Raw genomic sequence first — 24360 nt, forward strand, 5'->3', positions numbered from 1 at the left:
AGGATCAGGAAAAAATAACTAGTGAGTACTAGGCTTAATACCTGGATGACAAAATCATCTATACAACAAAAACCCATGACACAAGTTTACCTATATAACAAACCTGCACATGTACCCCTGAACTTAAAATAAAAGTTAAAAAACATATATATGTCTCATAGAGTCTCAAAATATTTTTATACCAGAGGAAAAATTCAATTTTTGGCTATAGAATTATACTGGTTCAGATTACTAAGAAAAATTATTTATTGCTGAATAATGGAATCATCCAAATATACTTGATTAAAAATTCTAATTTCCCAAGGAAATTTATTCACTGTCTCTTATATTCTGAAAAAGTCAAATATTTGTTAACAGTACCATATATTTAAGATACTTATTAGTTCTAAAAGTAAGTTATTTTTCAAAGATTTATAAGTAAAATGTCCTTAAGTAAGCAAATAAAGGAATTGTTTTCTAATATTTTTGTTCATCCTCATTTTAAGAAAATAATAATTTCATATTTTCAATAATGCATGCTGTGAAATTCTAAGTAAATCCTTGGCTTTCAATTAAACTAGCATTTAGTATATGATATAATTATTTATTTATATATCACTTAAAAATAACTGCTTTGTAAAATTAATTATCTGTATCACATAACTTTGGAGTAAGAAAGATTTGAGGAACCTTACAGTGTCAAAGTTCTTTTGACTTAGGGTTGATATGCCTAAACTATTCTGAACATATGTCTATTTTATTTCCAAACACTTTAGGAATGTTGATTTTTACAACACTATTTTGTGATCTATTCAGTGTTTGACAATTTTCAGCTTATGAAGTTTGTTGTTTATGTCTAATTGTCAGTTTAAAGCTATTCTGCTCCGTAAAAAGGAACTGGACCAGATGTACCATATAAATGCCCATCTGTGAAAACAACAACTTCCTCCCAACTAAAAAGCAGTTTTAGTTATATATATACACGCACACACACATATGTATGTTTACATGTAAGGACTGTCTTTATTTTTCAAGTGTCTGTAATTCCAAGGACTATATTTTATCCACAAAAATCGCTCTGAAATATTGAATGCTTTCATTAGTTCCTAATATTGACTTTTTAAAATCCCAATTAAATAGCCTAGTTTGTATTTTGTTCAGTTATGCATTTGCCTATTATAAGAAAATTACTGTAAGGTATTATGACCCATGCTGCATTTAAATATATTTGCACATTTATCTTTAATAAAATTTCAAACTAACATACATTTTAAAGGAATATGCTACATGTCCTCAGAGAAATTGGTAAGACAAGTTTTTTTCACATCTTGAAATTTCTTAAAAATAAAATTAAAAATTACCATGTGGCTTGAATTGAGATGGAGATCATCTTTGACCATGTTGTTTAAAGAAACAACATAATTTCAGTTGTTCTAGTTTTAAATCCTGTAGAAATAGTCTGTTAATTTGTCATGAGAGTGGTATACCTTCAAACGTATTGTCATCTTTTACTAAGGGATTTATTATCACAATCACATCATTTCTTTAAATTGACAACTGATCAGCAATTTCAAAGCTAAAGTATTTTCTAATGTACTATAATATTTGTCATCACTTACTCTCTTTTATAATACACCATTTTCTATTTTGTTTTATTTAAATTATCTTCCCCTCTTCTTTTGAGGTTTGTGTCTACTCTTTCTTGTCTTTCTTATAAGTCTTTTCCCCCAATCCTACAACCATTTGCTTCCACATTACTTCACTCTTTTTTTGAAATGCCATAAAATAAAGTACGTAAGTAACTTTCTTCAGTCTACGGATCAGACAAAATGCTTTGTGTAAGATGGGATTGCTGCAAGTTATACACTCTGGATATTAATAGTACTGATGGTTTTGTGGAATGATTGAGGACTAAAAAATTTCTGAAAATTAGGTACTTAGCCAGAAGATTATGCTAATCAGTCGTTTTCATATTTACATTATTTTTAAACCAGACCACGATTACTTTTTTTAAAATCAGATTTTCCAAGGAGATCCTCAAGAAAAAAAAGGATAGACACATTGAATTAAATTATGCTGGTTTAGAAATTGAATCTAGTGCAGCTCATTCATAATAGTGATGGTGCATTAAATGTAGTATAATTTGTCCTGCAGGCTTCTCATAAGAAGGAACTGTTTTAAACTGATTGTAGACCTGGCACCCGGCCCACTTTCTGGGTGATCTCCCAAGTGTGAACTTTCCCCACCCTCAACCCCTCCTTTCCTTCCTGGAGGTGGTTGATAGAGGTGGATTACAGTGATAATTACACAAGCAGTGTCAGTTGCACACATGATTTGCATAACTGTGCTGTGCTGATTTCATCCATCAAATCCTGATACCGATGTCCTTGGTGCCTCACTGTGTGCTTTGCAATAAACACTGCAGAGAGGAGATGGGCTTAATATTTTTATTCTTGACTCTTAAAAAACACACTTAAGATCCTACTCATGAAGTTTACCCAGAAGGTAAAAACCACATTTAGTCAGGCCAGGTGTAAGACAGTCCATTTGGTTTCCACCAGACAGATAGAACACCTCTTTCCCCCATCCCAGACTAATAATCATTATGTATCTACTCTTCCTTATATGTTTCTTATAAAAGAAAGTAAAAATGTTAATATCATATACAATCTCATCTTTTATGAATTGTAGTAGTCATGCTTCTCTCAGACACTGATAGAAGGAATTTAAAAGTCTTTCTTTTAAAATTCTGTGTACTTTTCACTTTGGTACAAAGTCATCAAGAAGATCAATTTACTGTAGGACGCTTTCTTTCCTACTTTATTTTCAGGAGTTCCAAAGCAATGGACAAGATTCCTGGGCACAGTCTCATTGTTCTAAATATTCTACACTGTCCTTATTCCAAAGCTTGCAACCACAGTTTTGTACCCTGCATGAAATTGGTGTGGACACTTTAACTTACGGTCATTTCACATTTTGTCTTCCACACCGTGAGTCTGCAGGCCTGGTATGTTTGGAACTCCGTAACAGAAGTGGAGAGGCTGCATGCACACTTTATTACTCACCCAGTATCCAGAAGGGCATGACACACGGGTACACGTGTGTGTGTGTGCACATGTGTGTGATGTGTTTTGTTTGGACTTCCTTTCTGACCTAATCTTTACTCCTTCTTTCAATTTTTCCTACTTCATCTTTGTATGTGAATCAAAGAAACCTGTTCATCCACAGCCTATACTATCTTGCCAAATACTATAAGAAAACTCAAATGGTAGAAAATCAGACAAATAAGGAAAATGAAAACCAGGTATCATTCATAATAAGCATGTAAAATATATTTAGAATATAAATAAAATTTTATGTAAGATATCATAAATCATCTGTCAGAGTGGAGTCCCTTTAAATTGTGTAGAAGTATGATGATGATGATGATGATGAGCATCTGGATAAGAATAAAAGGTCCTAAATTCAGCATCTCAAAGAAGAGATCTTATTCTGTTTTGCATCTTTATCCCTTATATACCTTATTGATTGAATGAATTCGTTAATGGACAGATTATTTTATTTGAATATTCTTATATTAACTAGAAAAATTTTAAAGATTCATACAGGTCAGTGGTGGTTGTGTATGTTACCTAGTACATGATAGATATTAGGATATTATAAAAATTAAAAGTAAAGAGTATATTTAATAAGTTCTTATTTTGTGACAAGCATTTTAAGGGCTTTATTTTGCAGATAAGTAGAGTCAAGTTTAAAGAAAGATATGTTACCTAACATCTTCGCACAGTCTGTAATTTTATATATTACACGTATGCCTCCTCAGCTTATAAAGATTATACTTTCACCTTATTTTTCTTTTATTTTCCCTGGTTTGACAACAATATATTATTAGATTAGATTTCAAACACACACTTACACATAGCACAATAAAACAAGAAATGTATCATACTCTTATACATAAAATGTACCATTATGCTTGAAGACATATAGCAGTTTAGAACAAAATAAATCTAACAGGATAAATTATCTTTGTGACAGTACTTTAAAAATTACCATCTGATATAGCAAAAAAATCATACCATTATAACTACATATGTACATTTTATACAACTTCCAATATACTCATGAAAGCTAAGATATAAACTCTGGTCTGTCTGACTCTAGGGTCTATGCTCTCAGCCACTATACTCCTGCTTCCCAATCTATTCTCCATATAAAAACCAGAATGTTATTTTAAAATCCCATTTAAATCATGTTACTCCTCAGCTTAAAATATTTTATTGGTTTTTCATTGCTCTTATAATAAAATCAAACTACTAATCATGGCCATTGGTGGTTCTGCCCACTTCTCCTGTCTGTTCTACTACTTTACACCTCACTCTGGGTTCTTTGCAACCCTAGATTTCTTTATTCTTTCCTACTCTTGGGATTTTGAACTAATGGATGATCCTAGAAGTCAATACCTTCAGTGGTTTCCCAAGATCTTGGCACAGTTGCCTCTTTATCTTTCAAATGTTAGCTTAAATATCATCTCTTTGAAAATAGTGGCATCCATAAGAACCCTATCAGATGCATCCCCTTAGTTCTATTTTGTGATCTCTATATTAATGTCTTAAAAAGCTTGATTCAGAATCTGTGGTTATGTTAGAGTTTATACACATGTTACCTGTGCCTTCCCACCCCACTCAAATGTAAGCTCTGTGAGATTGTGGACTGCAAGACCGCCCTTGTGGAGCTTAGATTTTAATGAGGGGAGATGAGCAAGAATAAGTTTTTAAAAATTATATAATATGTTAGAAAGTGTTGACTGCTACAGGGAAAAAGCAAAGAGTTTCCATTTATTGAGCATTTATTTTGTGTCAAGTACCTTGAGTTTACCATATGGATTTTTAAAAAAATTTTTCACAGAAATGCTGGAGTTAAGTACAACTATTTCCTAATGTAACCTAACCTAGGCTTCACACGCAGCTGGCATTAGGGTTAGAATTTGAGATCCAAGTAAGAAATCACATTCTGGATATACAAATATATATTCTTTATATGAATATTCCATAAATTAGAGCAAGTTATTTGCTTCTGAATGGATTATTTTTGGAGCCGTTTGCTATCCAAATTATTTGCTTACTTGTAAGCCTGAGTTATTGCTATATGAAAAGTCAGATGAAAGGAAATACAAGCATAACTTCCTTTATTATGTGCTTTATTGCACTTCACAGATACTGCATTTTTTACAAATTGAATGTTTATGGTAACCCTGATTCCAAGCAAGTCAGCTGGCACCATTTTTCCAGTGGCACATGCTCACATCATGTCTCTCTGTCACATTTTAATAATTCTTGCAGTATTTCAAATTTGTTCATTATTATGTCTGATCTGTGATCAGTGATCTTTGATGTTATTATTATAACTTTTTTAGGACACCATGAACCCACCTATTTAAGCTGGCAGACTTAAATGTTTGTGTCGATAAATGTTGTGTATGCTCTGACTGCTCTACGAACTGGCCAGTTTCTCTGTCTCTCTGTTCTCACCTTGGCCTCCATATTCCCGAAATGCAAAAATACTGAATTTAGGCCACTTGATAACCGTACAATAGCCTCATAGTGTTCAAGTGAAAGGAAGACTCACATTTCTCACTTTAAATCAAAAGCTAGAAATGATGAAGCTTAGTGAGGAAGATATGTCAACAGGCATAACAGGCCAAAAGGTAGGCCTCCTGTGCCAAATAGCCACATTGTGAATGCAAAGGAAATGTTATTGAAGAAAATTTAAAATGCTACTCCAGTGTACACACAAGTGATGAGAAAGAAAAATTGCCTTATTTCTGATTATGGAAAAAGTTTCAGTGGTCTGGATAGAAGATCAAATCAGTTCAATGATTGAACATTCTCTTCAATCAAAGCCTGATCTTGAGGAAGACCCTAACAATATTCAATTATATGAAGGCCGTGAGATGTGAGGAAGCTGCAGAAGAAAGTTGGAAACTAACAAAGATTGGTTCATAAGGTTTAAGGAAAGAAGCCATCTCTATAACATAAAAGTGCAAGGTGAAACAGTGAGTGCTGATGTAGGGGCTACAGTAAGTCATCAAGAAGTTCTAGCTAAGCTAATTGATGAAAGTGGTTGTAGTAAAAAGCAGATTTTCAGTGTAGACAAAACAGTCTTCCATTAGAAGAACATTCCATCTAGAGAGAAGTTGATGCGTGGGTTAAAAGCTTCAAAGGTCAGGCTGACTGTTGGTAGGACAATGCAGCTGGTTACTTAAAGTTGAAGCCAATGCTCATTTATCATTCCAAAAATCCTAAGTTCCCTAAGAACTATGCTAAAACTACTCTGCCTGTGCTCTATAAATGGAACAACAAAGTCTGGATGTTGTTTTCAGTATGGTTTACTGAATAATTTAAGCCTATTGTTTAGACACTGCTCAGAAACAAATATTCCTTTCAAAATATTTCATTGACAATGTACCTTGTCAACCAAGACTTCTGATGGAGGTGTACAAGCAGATTAATGTTGTTTCCATGGCTGTTAACACAACATCCATTCTTCAGCCCATGTTCAAGGAGTGCTTTCAACTTTCAAGTCTTAAGACGTACATTGTATAAGGCTAGAGGTGCCGTAGACAGTGATTTCTGTAATGGATGTGGGCAAAGTAAACTGAAAACCTTCTGGAAAGGATTCAGAATTCTAGATGATGCCATTAAGAACATTTGTGATTCATGTGAGAAGGTCAAGACATTAACAGGAGTTTGGAAGAAGTTGATTTCAACCTCATGGATGACTTCCAGGAGGTTCAGGACTTCAGTGGAGAAAGGAACTGCAGATGTGGTAGAAATAGCAACATAACTAGAATTAGAAGTGGAACCTGAAGATGTGCCTGAATTACTACAGTCTCATTATAAAATGTGAATGGATGAAGAGTTGTTTCTTACAATGAGCAAAGAAGTTCATCTTGAGATGGAATCTTCTAGTGCAGATTCTGTGAACATTGTTGAAATGACAACAGAGAATTTAGAATACTACATAAACTTAGTTGACAAAGCAGTAGCAGAGTTTTAGAGAGCTGAATCTGATTTTGATAGAAGTTCTACTCTGGGCAAAATGCTATCAAATAGCATCACGTGCTACAGAGAAATCCTTTGTGAAAGGAAGAGTTGACTGATGTGGCAAACTTCATTGTTGCCTTATGTTAAGGAATTGCCACATCCATGCCAGCCTTCAGCAGCCACTAGCCTTATCAATCAGTAGCCATAGACATCGAGGCAACACCCTCCACCAGCGGAAAGATTATGATTCTGAAGGCTCAGATTATCTTTATTATTAATTTATTTAAGACAAGGTCTTGCTCTGTTGGCCAGGCTGCAGTGCAGTGACACAATCACAGCTGACTGTAGCCTTGACTGGACTCAAGTGATCCTCCCACCTCAGCCTCCTGAGTAGCTGGGACCACTGGTATATGCTACCACACCCTGGCTAATTTTGTATTGTTTATAGAGATGAGATCTCACCATGTTGCCCAGGCTGGTCTAGAACTCCTGGGCTCTAGTGATTCTCCTGCCTCCACTTCCCAAAGTGCTGGCATTACAGGTGTGAGCCACTGCACCCAACCTCTTTAGCATTTTTTAGCAATAAAATATTTTTAAAATTAAGTTAGGTACATTGTTTTTATACACAATTCTGTTGCACACATAATAGACTATGGTATGCTATAGTCTACACAGCTTTTATCTGAGTGACCCACTTTATTGGGATATTTTCTTTATTGTGGTGGACTGGAACTCAACCTACAGTATCTCCAAGATATGCCTGTAGTTTGATGAATTGAAATTTCATTAAAAGGAATAGTTTATGTAATTTGGATTATTCGTTTAATCTGTATGCCTAATAAAGACTTTTAGCCTAGTAAAGGCTTACTAGCCTTTCTGTTTACATTTTATTCCCCATAATGAATACTTTGCACATTTGTAATAATGAAACAGTATCATATATATATGCTGTTTCTCATGTGTTTTAGATTTTACTGTACCATCTCCTGGCCACATTATAACTTTTTACACCTTTATACTTTATCTAGCTCTTTTTCCTACATTCATCAACCAATCTGTTAAATAATTTATGTTACATTTACAGTGAAAGTAGTGAGCATTCCTCGGAGTTAAATGGTTTTTTAATATAATTTGTATTATTATGACTATATATCCCACATTTTAGGCAGTTATTAAATATGTTATATGAATAAACAATTGATATGTATGTTTTTTTTAACAGAACTGTAAAAATTTGGAGAGATTAAGCATTTACTTCCATTTATTAAGTAATTATTTTATTAGCAATGATAAAAATAAGCAATAAAATATTTTATGTGATAAGGAAATGCTGGGGAAGCATAACTGTTACACTGCCAAAATATGTTACAATGTATATTTTGCTTAATCCCATTTTGCTTCCTTATTTTAGGTGTTCAGTTCAAGAAATCTGGGGAAACCTGTTAACTTAAAGTGATAGAAAATTAGATGCCAACAACTTAGATTCTTATGAAAATAATCTTACATAAGACATTTTCTTTTCTGAATTGTGACTTTTTTTTCCAGAGCGCCCGAAAAAATAAGAAGCAGTTTTCTTTTGCTTTCAAATGTCTGTGATTTTACTTAAAAGGTCACATCTATACTTTTTTATGTACAATTTTTCCTGGTGTTTGTGTCCTGTATAAGATTTTCAATTTACTTTGAAAATTGTTATTACTTTATAAAACAGATGGCAGTATTTGAGTGGTTAATAATATTAGCTCTGTGGATGCAGGAATGACATTTGTCTTGTTCAGTGCTGTATCTAAAACACCTAGAATGTGGCCATGGAACACTGGAGGTGCTCAAGACATTTATGTTAAAGGAACTAGATGTCTTTGCTCAACACCTGGCATATCCTGTAAAAGAAGAGTAAACAGTATTAATGCTGTGGGGCGTGGTGGCTCACTCCTATAATCCCAAGCACTTTGGGAGGCTGAGGCGGTTGAATCACCTCATGTCAGGAGTGTGAGACCAGCCTGGCCAACGCGGTGAAACCCCATCTGTACTAAAACTACAAACATTAGCCAGATGTGGTGGTGTGTGTCTGGAGTCCCAGCTACTCGGGAGGGTGAGGCTGGAGAATTGTTTGAACTTGGGAGTCAGAGGTTGCAGTGAGCCAAGGTCATGCCACTGCACTCCAGCCTGGGCTACAGAGCAAGACTCTGTGTCACCAAAAAAAAAAAAAAAAAAAAAAAAGGGAGAGAGAGAAGAAAGAAAGGACAGAAGGATAGTATGAATGCTGGATAAGGCACCTTAATTAACAAAGGATAAGGCACCTTAAAATTGTTCATACATAGAGTTTGTGCAATGTGACAGACCACTAATTCAGACAAAGTAAAACTTATGGTTACCAAGAATGGGAATAAATTAAATGCCAGTTGGGCCATATTGTCAGTGCTCATATTTCTTCAGAGTAATTCATAATTCTATAAGATAAAATTGTATTTCAACCTTCTATTTTTTGCCTTAAAAGTATTTATTAGGTACATTTAATTTTATTAGAGAAAAATACATGTGATATATGCATAATGCTCTGTTGCTAAATTTACATTATGAAAAATGGTAAATATATTTTCTGTATATAAATGCTTTGCTGTTATTTCTCTATGTGTAAACTTACATACATCTATATAAAGAATAAAACCTTTACTACATATATTAGTGCTATTGTAATGTTTTATAGGTTTCACTAGGATAACTCTTGAAGTGACATATTTCAAGAAAATATAAGTGAACAAGACTTGGTTATGGTATATATCTTCATAATATCCTATGAATTTACCGTAAATGTTCTTATTTCAAACATTTTTTATGGCAATTTGACTGGTTCTTACTTTTTGGTAGGTCTATGGGTTCTTAGAATGGAGGCAGATATTTCTTATTTCTGATTCCACGTAAAGATAAATAGATAAAATGCTAATAAATGCCAGCAAACGATTTCTAATTGAACAGTTGGCCAAATTTTCAATTTTTTTATTGGATATTTAATTTGCAATTCATTCCTCATATCTGGAATGTGTATCTGCATCTTTGACAGATTACACCAATAATTCTCTCATTTTCGTTAGTATAGGGCTATTGGTAAGGGTCAGTATGTCAAAGAAGAGACTACATGTTAACTTTTGAGGCAATTGAGAAACACTGCTCTCTTTTATGTCTTAGAATCCTTAGTATTATAAGACATCTTAAAATTATATTTATAGAAATCTATTTCAGTTATCTGAATTATATTGGTACTAAAACTTTAAAAGTTAGCATCACTTCTGGGTATTTAATCCAATTAAAACTATAACTTTTACATCTAATCATGATGAAGTATCAGGGACCAGATTTATTCTCCCACTTTAAACAACTGGAAGATTAGACAAAATACATTAGATGAATTTTATATGATAACAATAAACAGTGCAAGACTGTGGTCTCTGAGAGAGAAAAATAAAAATAAAAAAACCAAACTCGTGAGTCCTATGCCCCAGCTTACTTTCCGGAGGCAATTTCCAGACCATAGCTCAGGGACATCAAACCCAGAGCCAGGTAGTCTCGCTGAGTTGAGAAGACAGATCAGAGACCAGGGAGACCAATGTGCTTAGTGCATGCAAAGCAGAGTAACAGATTGGAGGAAGCTGCATGGAAAAAGCTCTGGAGTTTTGCAGAGCAGAGGACTCCCTTGATTCTTTGGCTAAATTGTTATCTACCTATGTGTACAAGATAACTACCTGAAGCTGGGAAAAGAAACACTAGGAAGCAGAAGGCCAAATAATTTCTGAAGCACATAGAAGTCTGGGTATAATTAATTCTCACCAGTCAAAGTGAGAAGATCTTGTAATATGCAAGACATTGAGTAAAGTCCTCAGAAGAATATTGCCTTCATACTAGAGCTAAACTAGTCATTAGACTAAAGCATGCTCTGGACCTGCCTTCAAGCATTTAAAGCAAATTTTGAAAGGATCAAACTAATTCCAAGTAACATTACTGCATATTAGAATAAGTCAACCACATTGTAAAGAAATGCAATAAAGTCTAAAATAAGCTAATGGAAAATCACAATATCCAGCATTCCATTAAAAAACTAACAGATATGCAAAAACGTAGACAGTATTATTTATAATCAGGAGAATAATCAGTCAATAGAAATAGATCCAAAAATGGCCAAAATAGTGGGATTTGAAGATAAAGTTGATAAAACAACCATTATATATATACTCCACATATTCAAGAATATAGAGGAAAACATGAACATGATAAGTAGAAGTTCTGCTTAGAGGGAAATATATAGTTTAAACACTTAGTTTACATTGGAAATAAAGAAAATCCCAAACTAATTTGATCTGAACTTCCTTAAGAGATTTATAATGAACAAGATCAATCCAAAATATGTTAAGAAAAGAAATAAAAATGATAAAGACAGAAACCAATGGAAGAGTAAAACAAAAATAATGGAGAAAAGTCAATGAAATTGAAGGCTGATTATATGAAAAGATCAATAAAATAGATAAGCCTCTAGCAAGATCAATCAATATAAAAAGAGAACACACAGTTTGACATCATCTGGAATAAAAACACTGGGACATTGCTAAAAATCCTATAGCCATTGGAAGCATAATATAGGACTATTGTGAACAATTTTATGCCAAATTCAGCTAGATGAAATAAAAAATAGAAATTATCAAATCTCATTCAAGAAGAAATACATACTCTGAATAGCCCATATTTATTCCAGGAATTGAAATTGAAGTTAAAAACCTTCCCACAAAGAAAACTCCAGATGACTTCAGTGGTCAATTCTGTCAAATATTTAAGGAAAATGTACTTTAAGAAAAACATTAAAGGAACAAATTCCTCCAGAGAATAAAAAAGGGAGCAAGGGCTTCAAACAAATTTTTATGTTCCGCATTACACTGACACCTAAATCAAAGATATTACAAGAAAAAAAAAAAAAACATCCAAGTTGGAGACTTTAGACCAGAGACAACATCAAGAACAAACTGAAGACAGTAAGAGCTTTCAGACAAACAGGGCACATGTAAAGCAACATTTATGTTATACTTTTAAAAAGAAACGGAGTTCTTCATGACACAGATGCAAAAGTCCTTAAAATTTTAACAAATAGAATCTAGAATATATAAAAAGGATAATGTATCATGACCAAGTGGGATTTATCCTAGGAATTTGAAGTTGGTTTAACATTGGGTAAAAAAAAATCATCAATATAATTTTCCAGATTAACAGACTAAAAAAGAAAAGTTTTTAGTCTATTAACCTTTAAAGTTGCAGAAAAAGTATTTGGCATAATTCAGTATCCATGTATTATAAAAAATTCTCAGCAATAGAGTAGAAAATAACTGCCTCATCATGATGAAGGTTATCGATTGACGAATGTAAAAAGAAAATACGGACCCATATCTTGTCTGTTGTGAATAATGATGTAATCAGCATGGTAATGCAAATATTACTTTGACATACTGAGAATAAATCAAATGTATTTCTATATGCTAGGAATGAATAGTTGGACATTGGAATTTAGAAAGCAATGCCATTGATTATAGCATCCAAAAGTATATGAAAAACTTAGAGATAAATTAAGTAATATGTGTAAGAACTGTGTGCTTAAAATTATAATACATTGCTGTGATAAATTAAAGACTCTAGTAAATGGAGAGATGAAGCATTATTGTGATTTAAAAGATTAAATATTGTTAACATGGTGTCTCCTGAAATTGAGCTTATCACTTCAAGGCAATTTCAGTCAAAATCCCAACATGCTTTTTAACAGAAATTGGCAAACTGTTTTCAAACTTTGTTTGGAAATGTAGACCTAAAATAGCCAAAATAATTTTCAAAAGGCAAATTTGGGTGACTTACACTACGTGATTCCAACTTTATTGCTAAGACTTGCTCTGTTGGTTTAAGGTTGGACATAGAGATTAACAGAATGAAATAGAGTCCAGAAATAGACCCCAAATTAATCAATTGATTTTCAACAAAGTTACTGAGATAATTTAAGGGGGGAAAGGATAATATTTTCTATAAATGGGGCTAGAACAATTCTTAGGCCATATATAAAAATTAAGTTGAAATAGCCATAGACTTTTGACAACTATAATAATAACGTGAATAGATGTTAAACACATATTTATATGTTTTCTCTATACATATATAAATATTCTGCAATATGTGAAATAGTATATACTTATATATAGCACAAATACATATTCCTTGAGCGGTAAGGGACAAACATCCAAGTTAGAGACTTTAGACCAGAGACAACATCAAGAACAAACTGAAGATAGTAAGAGCTTTCAGACAAACAGGGCACATGTGAAGCAACATTTATGTTATACTTTTAAAAAGAAACTTTGAAGGTTAGTAGCCCAGTAGAAAGAAGCCTTCAAAATGTTAAGAGAAAATTGCTTTCAACTTGGAAATTCTTAACCCAACAAAGAGAGGAAAACGTGGGATTCAGGCAGCAAAAGACTAATCATGAGGGAGACAAAGGAAAGTTCTGGATAACAACTCTGTTATAAACCCAGGGCACTATCAGTTCCAATTGGAGAGAGGGATGCCAGTGGTTGTGAGAAGGCAAGAGGAAAGTGGGGTTGGCAAGGAACTAAGATATTGTTTTGGACTCTGAGTGTTTAGAACAGTTATTAGTAAGGTGTGAGAACCTCAGAGGAGGGGATAAGTGGCACTAGATACAGAAACACAAGCAAAGTAAATAGTGAGACAATTCTTAACTCTAGGAAAAATTAAAAGCTGCGCAAAAAAGGAAATGTAATCACTGTTGAGCCAGATAGTATATTATGATTAATATTTCTATGAATACTGGAAATTTCCATTTCTATACTGTTAATCAGAAACTATTATGTAACTGTTGAAAGACCACAGAAATGAGAATTGAGAGGGTGTTTGTAGAAGAGCTGAATCCTTAACAACTAGGTCAGAGAAGCAATAGATTATCCCTAAACCTGATAAATAAAGATAACCTATATATTAGTTAGAATTATGAATATAATCACCAGAAGAAGGAGCTGAAAATGGTTGCTTTTTGGGATTTTGATTAGATTGCTTGGGGGCAGGTAGGGCAGCATGGGAAAGAGACTATGTATTTCATTAAATGCCACTTGGGACTATTTGATTTTTTTTTTTCTAGTATGGGCATATGTAACTATGGTAAAAAGAAAAATAATCATTAAGACATTAATCAATAATCAAAAGAAAAGAACTCAGAATGCTAAGCAAACTAAATAATTCAGCATTACCATAACTGTAGAATCTGAGAGAAAATGTTACCCAACAGCAGCAACAAAAATATCATTGCATAACATGGGGAAATCTTAAAAATATATTGTTCAATAAAATAAGCAGGTTATAAAATACAGTGTATAAAATAACTTATTTTCATACTAAAATTTGTCTGCATGCATAAGAAAACACAAGAGGGTGACACAGAAATACTGAAGACAGTTATTTCTAAATGATCTAATTATGGATTTTATTGGTAACCAAAAAATATTTACATGGATGTTTTGCATTTGGCATTAGAAAAAGATTTAAGAAAAACGAATAAGAGAAAGCTATTTAAAGAGTTTGGAAATTCATAAAAACTCCACTTACTAGTTCTGTGAACAAGGCACCCTGCTAAACTCTTTGGAGGTTGCAAAGATAGCATAAGATATTGTTATAATTTCTCAAGAAGGTCAGGATCTAACAGGGAGATGAAAATTTGTGTAAATACCAGTATAAAAGTCACAAATCATGTAAGATAGAGTGATAGGCTGTTGGAAGCGTTCTAAGCATGAGGGTCAATACAGGAATAGTTCTTTAGTGAGAAAGATCGCTTTTAAGTGGAACATAGTTATGGAGGTTGGAAGTGGAAGGATGTGGAGAATTTCAAGAGGTAGAAAACATGTGAAGCCATTACAGGAAAAAAAAAAAAAAGACTCAAATGTAAGTGCAAAGTTATTTTGACTGGAACCTGGGGTAGGAGTGGAATGTGTGCTTTGGGACCAGATTGTATAGGGTGCTGAATGCCAGGTAAAGGGATTTCAACTTAGTTAAATAAAAGTGAACAGTTATTGAAGGTTATTGGAGAGGGGAATAAAATAATTACACATGGTAAGAGAAAGCCTATTTGAAGTCTATTATGCCAGCCAAGGTGAGCAATAATGAAGGCCTGAACTATGATATTGATTGTGAGAATGAAAAGAAAGGATCAACTTGAAAATGATTTCATGAGTCCAGTATTTAGAATTTAGCAGCTATTTGGAAGTAAAAAAGAGGTAGAAGGTAACAAAAGTGGGTACATTGTTGTGAATCTTGAGTATTAGAACAGTGATAACACTGGCAAAGGACAGTCAGAACAAAGAGGGAGTTTTGTGGAGGAAGAGAGTTTTGGGTATCTTCAATGTTTGATATGGTTTTGGGGGAATATCCATGAGGCCAGACTCAAAAGGCAGTTAAGAGTATGGATTTGAAGTAGTCATTCAGCAAATGCATATTGTCTCCCATGTTTAATAATTCTATAGGTATTATCAATTTTAAATTGAGTAAAACAAGATCTCTGTTCTTATAAAGCTCATTGTTTGGACTAGGGAAATAGATTATCAAATGGATAATTACAACACAGTTGTTATAAATAATGCATCAACAGAGTATGAACAGAGTTCTGTGAGAGCACAGAGGAGATGGCTATGTCCTGATGTTCTTTGTTTTGGTTGTAGGGAAGGGATTCACTCAGATATTGAAAGATTTACATGGCCAGTTGGAGCTTACAAACATGGGAAAGTATTCTTGGCCGGATGTAGATGTTTCATAAAAATGAGCACTTCATTTAGAGAGCAAAGAGGGAGAACATTGTACTGAGAACAATATCTGAAGGGAGGTATATAACATATTTGCAAATTAGGAAAAAACTGAGAAGCAGTGAGGGGGAATGTAGAATCTGATCTCAGACACTAAAACAGGAGACTCAAGACACAAGAAAGCTTGATAGTGGCCAAGAGATTAGGAAGATAGGGGATTAATAAAAGTCTATGGATTTAGTGATTCAGAGACTATTGACTTTTCAAAAATGTTTCAATAATACCAGAATCAGTGTGCTTCAGTTGGTGACAATATGTAATAATAATAATAACTATTATAAAAATAAAGGTAGTGAAATATTGGTCCTTTTATATGAATGTATATGTTATATATATTAATTATATATTGCTTTAAAGATAAACTCATGTACAGATAAACTCACATGTATAGGGAGTAAGTATAAACAGTATTTTTATGAACTTTATTTTTAAGAAATAGTAAAAAATGGTTAGGAAATAGCCTTGTGGAGATAGTAGAGCCATTGAATTTGCAGGGATTTTTGGTGATGTCTGAAAACAATTTTCAAAAGAGTAGTAAGGGCAGAATGTAGACTTGGAAGGCATTAAGTGTATAGAAGAAAATTAATGACTACAGGTCTCAGAAATCCTGAAATCCTGCCTTTTCACCCCCACTCCACAATTATATAATGACTACTCTTTTTTTCAGTTATCACCTGAAATGTTCCTACTTCAAGCAGACCTTCTTGTTCAACCTTTTCCAACTAGTTTCCCCATGTTATACTACCACACCCTTCTTTTGCTCCATATAATTTCCCACAATTTGTAATATATTGCTTGTGTATTTATTAAATGTCTGTCTTCCTCACCAGACTGTCAGCTGTGTATGAATAGGCATCATGATCATTTGTGGCCACTTTATATTTTAACCTCATCAGTGTTGTGCATAGTAGTCTGTTATTAGGCACATAGTGAATGAATGAGAGAGATAAAAGGATAGAGTGTCTCCAGAGCAAATTTACTGGGAATAGATTAGTTGTTTAGAAATGTCCAAATCCAACATGTCACCTAATAATTGGGTTGCTGGAGTAGAATGGAGACAAAGAGTTGGGAAAATTGAGGTTATACTTTTAGAACAAAGTCCAACTCAAATCCCTGTTGGACTCAATGATTGGATGAAGAGGAAGAAGTGATACTTAAAAATAAATAGAGGACAAAATGAGAGAAGCTGAAATAAAGCAGATGGGATTATAATGAGGGTAGTAAAAAATGAGTAGAAAGTAAAAACTATATGTCTCTTCCTCTTTTATCAGGTGAGTTGGAACTTTAGAGAGGGTTGTGAGCCAAGGGGAGTAGAATGAAAACTATGTTTCAATTAAATTGAGAAGGTATAATGATTGCTTCCAGAAATAAGGGCAAGAAAATATAGGAGAATTTGCTCATGGTACAACAGAAGCATCATAATGTGATGGGACTAATACCAGGGAAGACCAGGAAATGACTGCAGTAGTTTACAGTGGACTGTTAGCTTCAATATAAGTGCTTAGTAAGTATTAATTGGTTAATAAGCTTGTTCAGTGTAAATTCATTACTGTTTCTAGAGAAATATTACAGAACCCAAAATTGAGTAATGCTAAAAGCAAATACTTTTTTGTTATGTAGTCCCATATTTTGGAACATAATTACAGTTAAATTTATTTATATTGTTTACGCTAGATGATTTCAGCAAAACTTATTTTCTTGTATTTTTAATGCTGTCACATGACGATATAAGTTCTGGACAGTATTCTCAGCTACTTCCCAGGAATCCATGGTTCTGAAAAATAGAAGATAGTTTGCCAAGCATTTTTTAAAATGAATAATCACTCCATAAATAACTTTTAAGATAGTTTACAAATGATTGTGGTTATGAAATAACTGATCTTAATTTATGTGTACCTCAATCACAATCTAAAGATTTAGTGTAGTTTTCTTTTTAATCAGTACAATGAAACTTTTAGGCAGCCATGACTACCTTGCCTTGTTAAAGTATTTCAGTTCTTCTTGTGACCAGTGTCATTCCATGGGTTTATAAGGTGACTGGAGTTACGGATGCTATCTTTAGTCACAAAAAAGAGTTGTCTGTTATTCTCTGGACTAAACTAAATAATTCCTTCGGGAGTCAAATAGAGACACGGACCTGGATCACATTGTGCTTTACTACTGAGGAGGGCTTTGGCTCAGACCACCTGGAATTTTATGTTATTCTGTATTCATTCAAAACCAAGAGTCAAAGTGCTCTGTGATGTCCTTATGAAGAGTCATGCATTAAAACACGATTCTTTCCATAGAGATTATATTTTTCTTCTTACTTTTTTAAGTTTTTTACTGAATATCTTAGTATTTTAACAGATGTATTGAGATAATGGCACCCTAGCTATTAGGGAATAATTCATTTCCTGAATGTGAGATGTTTTGGAAACTATGACTGTCATTGTGTAACTAAATATTGTGTAATAATCCTGACTCAAAGCACCTAGTAGGTTAATTCTTGGTATTATAAAAGCAGTGCTGATGAGGGAGAATATATTTATCTGCCGCAAAATTTTGCATGTGTGAATAGTTATTACCAAGATGGAAAGAAAAGAAACTACTTTCATCTATACTTTTTCTCACCACTTGAGTTCTTTTTAATCTTCTTGGTACCCAAGAATAATCTCTTTATTAAACCGTGACATTTCAAGTTGTTGCATTTTAAGTTTTCTTCTGTGAAATTCTCTTCCCTTACCTGAAAAGAAGAAAAAGAAAAAAAGAAAAAAAATTTGTTATGTATCTAGGATACTCCTGATTTGTCTTTTGAATGAGTCAAAGCTGAGAGTCAATGTATTAAGAGTCAAGATAATTTGAAGATTGATCATCATTCTCTCATGGTCTAGAATACAGTCAGAGCAAAAGTTTGATTCAGTATATCCCCTGTTGCCAGAGATATGATCCGCCTGTCTTCTTGTCTTTAAGTCTTGTTAGAAATGTATTATCTTTTCTTGCCAAGATTGGAATGTAGAGGAGGAAGAGATTTAAATCTGAAAATTATATGAGTGCTTCCTCCAGACTATCAAAAGTTAGCTATTGATTTTGCTTTGAATGTGGATGAGACTAACAGCACACTGACCTTGAGTTCTCTTCACAGTGGGTAAACCTCACAAGTGCAACTACTGTGGACGAAGCTACAAGCAGCGCAGTTCACTGGAGGAGCACAAGGAACGCTGCCACAACTATCTCCAGAATGTCAGCATGGAGGCTGCTGGGCAGGTCATGAGTCACCATGGTGGGTAGAAATTGTATTCATCATTTTTATTTCACCCTACTGCTTTTGTAGTTCAACATGAAGCTGAAGTCTTACGCTGTTTAAAACTAATTTAGATCACTTTAACTTAAATGAGTTATATCTTTGGGATACATTACAAATAATCTATATTGAAATTTTGTGATACTCCCAAATTATTTCTGACAATGTTTAAATTAGCATAATAATGACAGCCAACCTTTAATATCCCAAAGGTACTATTTACTCTTCTTTTTTATTTATCTAACCAGATAGTTAGAACTGATTCCACATTAGTCTGTAAGCTTCCTAAAAGAATGAATTGGTTATTTGCATATTTTCATCTCTGTTAGGTAAGTGATCAGTGATAGAATTTGAAATTTCTCCAATCTGCCCTGTAATTTTTCTGAGAAATTATCCATTTTGCTTTCTACAATGTGTAAAACAATCTAGCAAAAATTAGACACACAAAAAAACCTTCTCCAAGCAAAACATCCTGATCTCTAAATACACTAGGGCAGGTAGGAAGGCAGTCCCTAAGGTTTGTCAATGAATAATTCCCTGTTCCTGCAAAGTTAATTTTAATAATCAGCCTTATATAAGAAAATGATGAATTTCAATTCTTAAGATTTATAGTGTCTGTCTTGTCTAATTAGATTTGTATACTGATAAGTTATATTTGTACAAAGACAAAAATCTCAAATTTGTAGTACATGTATATCTTTTATTTATTTATTTTATTATTATTATTATTATTATTATTAAGATGGAGTCTCATTCTGCCACCCAGGCTGGAGTGCAGTGGAGCAGTCTCAGCTCACTGCAACCTCCATCTCCTGGGTTCGAGCAATTCTCCTCCTTAACCTCCCCAGTAGCTGGAATTATAGGTATGAGCCACCATGCCTGGCTAATTTTTGTATTTTTAGTAGGGATAGGGTTTTGCCACGTTGGCCAGGCTGGTCTCAAACTCCTGACCTCAGGTAATCTGCCCGTCTTGCCTTCCCAAAGTGTTGGTATTACAGGTGTGAGCCACTGCACCTGGCCACATGTATATTTTTATTTGAAAAAGGTTTGCCAAGTATTAATTGGTATAGTTGGGAAAGGCTACAGTCACTTTTAAAATATAAATCTCTATGTATTGGCTTAGACATAGGCAGATTAAGGATTATTTGTGTGGTTTTCTGTTCGTTTCATACAGTGTATACTATGGAACTGTGTTTGTTGGACAGCTAGTGATTATGTGTTGTTGACTTGGGAATTTTTTTAATTTAAATTTTTTCTTGTTATTCTGAACAACTGAAGCATTTCTGTCTAGTTTCTATAATCTAAAGAATCTAATTATATTGATTGTTGTGACCAAGTTCATTTATTTTTATATTATCATTAACACTTTTTACAAACCTATCTGTGTTTCAAGTCTGGGTAAATTTGATATTGCAAGCTGTCATTATCTGGGTTAATGACAATAGCGTAGGATCTAGAATGCAGAGATTACAAAATGGTGTGCCTCAGAGTCTACCAAACCTTCTCTGGCTACATGGTGTCTGAGTGTGTCATTTATAGGCTTGGATTGAGGATTAAATGTGATTGAGTGTGTAATAAATGCCCAACACATGGTTTGCTTTGCTGTTAATATTTGAGAATATTAAATAACTGAATAACAGTAAATGTGCTATCCCCTATAAATTTGTTATTTACCAGCAATAATTTAAGGATTAGAGGTTTCATTTGCTAATCAAACACACCATTACTATTTAAATTGTTGGTTTTAAGGGTAAATTGAGGCAGGAAGCTGATAGAAGCTTGGGGGAATACCAAATCTTCCCCCAAAACACCTTATGACATTGCTACTAGTTTTTCTATATGATATTCTCCCATTGCAGTTCTGACATTTGATGTGGTTATGCATTTCCAACTTTATTTATTATTTTTTCATTTCCAGTTCCTTATGGAATTCTCTATTGCATGCACACTCCTAAAAGACTGTATGGTAATAGGGAGATAACATGTAAATAAATTATTATAATCAACATTTAATTATCTGTTGGCAGATTGAACTTTTAGAGAATCAAACACTAACAAAAAATTTAAACAAGTGTATTTTGGAGGAAGAAAATATATGTATTCTAAACAACTGGGGCCTCAGTCTTACCCCCATCCCCCAGATTGCTTAGCCCTCTACAGGCATAGGCCCTTCACAGGTGGTGCTAAAGCTGGGAAAAATTGGGAAAAAGTGGGAAAGAGTCAGGGACACTGGGTAGAGCAGAGGGTAAAGCCAAAGAAGAGAAGGGAATGAGGGTAGCTTCTGATATCATTTGTAGACCCAAATATTTCTTCTTAAATATTGGATATCATTTTAACCACATAAGTTTATATTTATGGCATTTCATACCATACTTTTTTTCTGGGTTTGTCATAATAATAATTTGAGATTATCCTTAATCTCCATTACCTTTTATTAACATGCTTAATAGGAAATTGGCCATATGAGGTAGGAGTTGATAAATATTGTAAGAGAAAAATATGGTTCTGTAAAATGCTGCTAGAGTTCATTAGCATACGTTAACATACGTCTCATATAAATAGCTTGGCATATGTCTCCTTTTAAACAGAGCCATGATGAAACTTATATTTATCCCCTTCTCTTACTGTATCTTGATTATTTGTTTTCTTTTTTGTGGTAGATATGAGAGTTGCCATCATGATGGTTGCCATTAGCTTCGTGAAATGAATTAACTATTACTCTTTTTAAAAAATACCTGACATAGTTATATTTTTCCTAATCTCTCTTTTCTAAAACATGTTTTTCCCTATATTGTTCTTCTAGTATGGAATTTTTTAAAGAAAAAGAGGCATTTTTCATTTACTCAGAAAACGTTTTTCAAGAGCTTACTATGTGCTAAGTTATATGGAACATTCTGGGGTATAAAAATAAATGGACAGTTTTTTTAATACACTTATTTTATAGTCTGATAGGAAATACATACTTTAAAAAAATTAAATGAAGCAAAAGTTCTAATAAAGATGCATACACAGTTTTCTGGAAACACAGATGTAGAATTAATCTGACTCTGGAAGAGTCAAGAGAGGCATCTTACATGCAGCCGTGTTCAATCCAAACATGAAGGATGAGTAAAAATTACATAAATCAGGTAGGACACAGAGAATGTATAGTCAAGGAGAAGAAGAGGCTTGGAGATATAAAAGATAATTAACAGATTCCCTGATGTTGAGTGTAACCTCAGTTTAAGGAGTGGTAGGAAATGAAGCTTCTGAATTAGTAGGTTGTACTGCAGTCTTCTCTGCTAATCTGGTGTTTAATTGCATTGTGTAACTGATAGAGAGTTACTGAGGTGAACCAAATTTGTTATTATTGAGGCAATCAAATCAAGAAAAATGTCTTCAATGAGGATTCATGATAGGTGCCTACCTGGGGCAGGGGGTAGGGTGTGAGGAGAGACTGAAAATAAGAATGCCAAGGAAAAGATGAAAAGGCAGTGGCAGGACAAGAGAACAAGGCAAAATATTGAAGGCATATTTAGGAGGTAGACTAAAATGTTCTTAGAAAAATTGATTGAGTTTGAGGAAAAAGCAGGAATATCACGACTCATAGTTTTGGAAATAACAATTGAGTTTTATGACAGATTATTTAATTTATATAATTAAATTATTTAATTGGGTTTGATAAGCTTATTTAATTGGGTTTTAGGGCAGATTATTTATCGTATTTAATTGGGTTTTATCACAGGTTATCTTGTTCAATATTATCTTTATGTTGCTTTTTTAAGTCTGTTCAGCTTGAAGAAAAAGCTTTAAAATCAAACTATGTTATTACCTTTTTACCCCAAACCTAAAGACGAAAATGAAAGTGCGAAGCAGAAAGATAGCCAGCTTAAAAGTTATATATATTGTTAGGTTTATGCTTTGAATTGTTTGGGAAAGGGAGGTTCTTTTTCACAAGTGTGGAGACATAATTGGGTGCCCGCAAACTTTGGACTAAGCTTTTTTGACTTATTTTCATTGGATGACATAAGGCAGTGACCATCCATTGAATATTATATTTCTGTTGTATCATAAAAGGTATTAAAGACACAAATTCAACAAAGTACAACCCCTGAGGTTATTTATCAGCTATTGGAAGAAATAGACTAGTAAAACAACAATACGGTACTATGTGATAAGCATTATGGAGACATAGAGGACATGCCTAAATCAGCAGGGCATCCAAAAGGAATTTCCCAGGAAATTTATGTTTGAGCTTAGTTTTAAAAGGCAAAAATGTGAATAATAAAGGGAGAAGGGTGTTTCCTGAAAAAGAACAACATGTGTGAACAACTACCAATGTAGCATCTAAAACACTTGTGTTTGTAAAGAAATTTGGGTAGAGAGGAGGAGAGGCGGAAGACTGGGTAAAAGGAAGAAATCTAGGATTTGTCACAGGTGTCTAGTATGGATGATGGGGCAAGTAGTAGTGTCATTCACTGACATAGTAATTAGGAAAATGGAAGAAAGAGAGGCAAATGGAGATTTTGTTTTTCACTATATTCTCTTATGTGCCTATGAGATAGCCAAGTAAAACTGTCTAGGAAGAAGTTAAATATATAGATCTCAAGCTCTTGAGAGGGGTCTGGGTAGGAAACAAAAATGCAGGATCCATCATTATTTAGGTAGTGGCCCGATGTAGTAGTTTTTAATAAGGCAGTACGGATAAGTACAGAGTGAGACATTGAGAAGGCCAAGAACACACTAGCAGAAAAATAATTTCATGAAGATGAGTAAGAGCAGAGTAGGAACATGGAAAGAGTGATTTCACAGAAGCCAAAGCAAGTATCAGCACTGCCAAACGCTGTCAAGAAAATAACTAAGATAACTGTAAAGTTTTTTTTTAGATTGGGCAACATGGAGAAAATTTGCAACAATATAGAAGACATCTGTTGTTTTTGCCTGCCTGACATCCTTTCCTCCTTCTCTTGATAGCAAGAGTGCCCATTTAGCTTTAGAGAACTTTCCTGTTGCATGTAGCTGTGGCAGGACCATCAGTCCAGGTACCCTGCCCTCTCCTGGCCAGGGGTTGGACATGTGACCTAACAGAGGTCCCTCAGACTTTCTTCTTGAAATTTGAATTTTGGGTGAACTATTTGGTTTTTAAAAAAGATACATTGGGAATACACTTATGGTTCTGCCTTTATGGTTT

At 33.7% G+C, this 24360-nt stretch overlaps 1 protein-coding gene across 15 annotated transcripts in view; it reads left to right on the forward strand.

The window, feature by feature from the left end:
- The window catches only part of IKZF2 (IKAROS family zinc finger 2), a 159725-nt gene that overhangs the window by 117929 nt on the left and 17436 nt on the right, over nt 1-24360 (forward strand). For all 15 annotated transcript variants that reach the window (XM_021667003.2, XM_012446289.3, XM_021667007.2 and 12 more), the window contains one exon: nt 19032-19169. In XM_021667003.2, the coding sequence (XP_021522678.1) occupies nt 19032-19169 (138 nt within the window). The remainder of the gene's footprint in view (nt 1-19031; nt 19170-24360) is intronic.

This window comes from Aotus nancymaae, unplaced genomic scaffold, assembly GCF_030222135.1.
Source record: "Aotus nancymaae isolate 86718 unplaced genomic scaffold, 86718_ANA_hifiasm-v0.15.2.pri h1tg000008l, whole genome shotgun sequence".
Lineage (NCBI taxonomy): Eukaryota > Metazoa > Chordata > Mammalia > Primates > Aotidae > Aotus > Aotus nancymaae.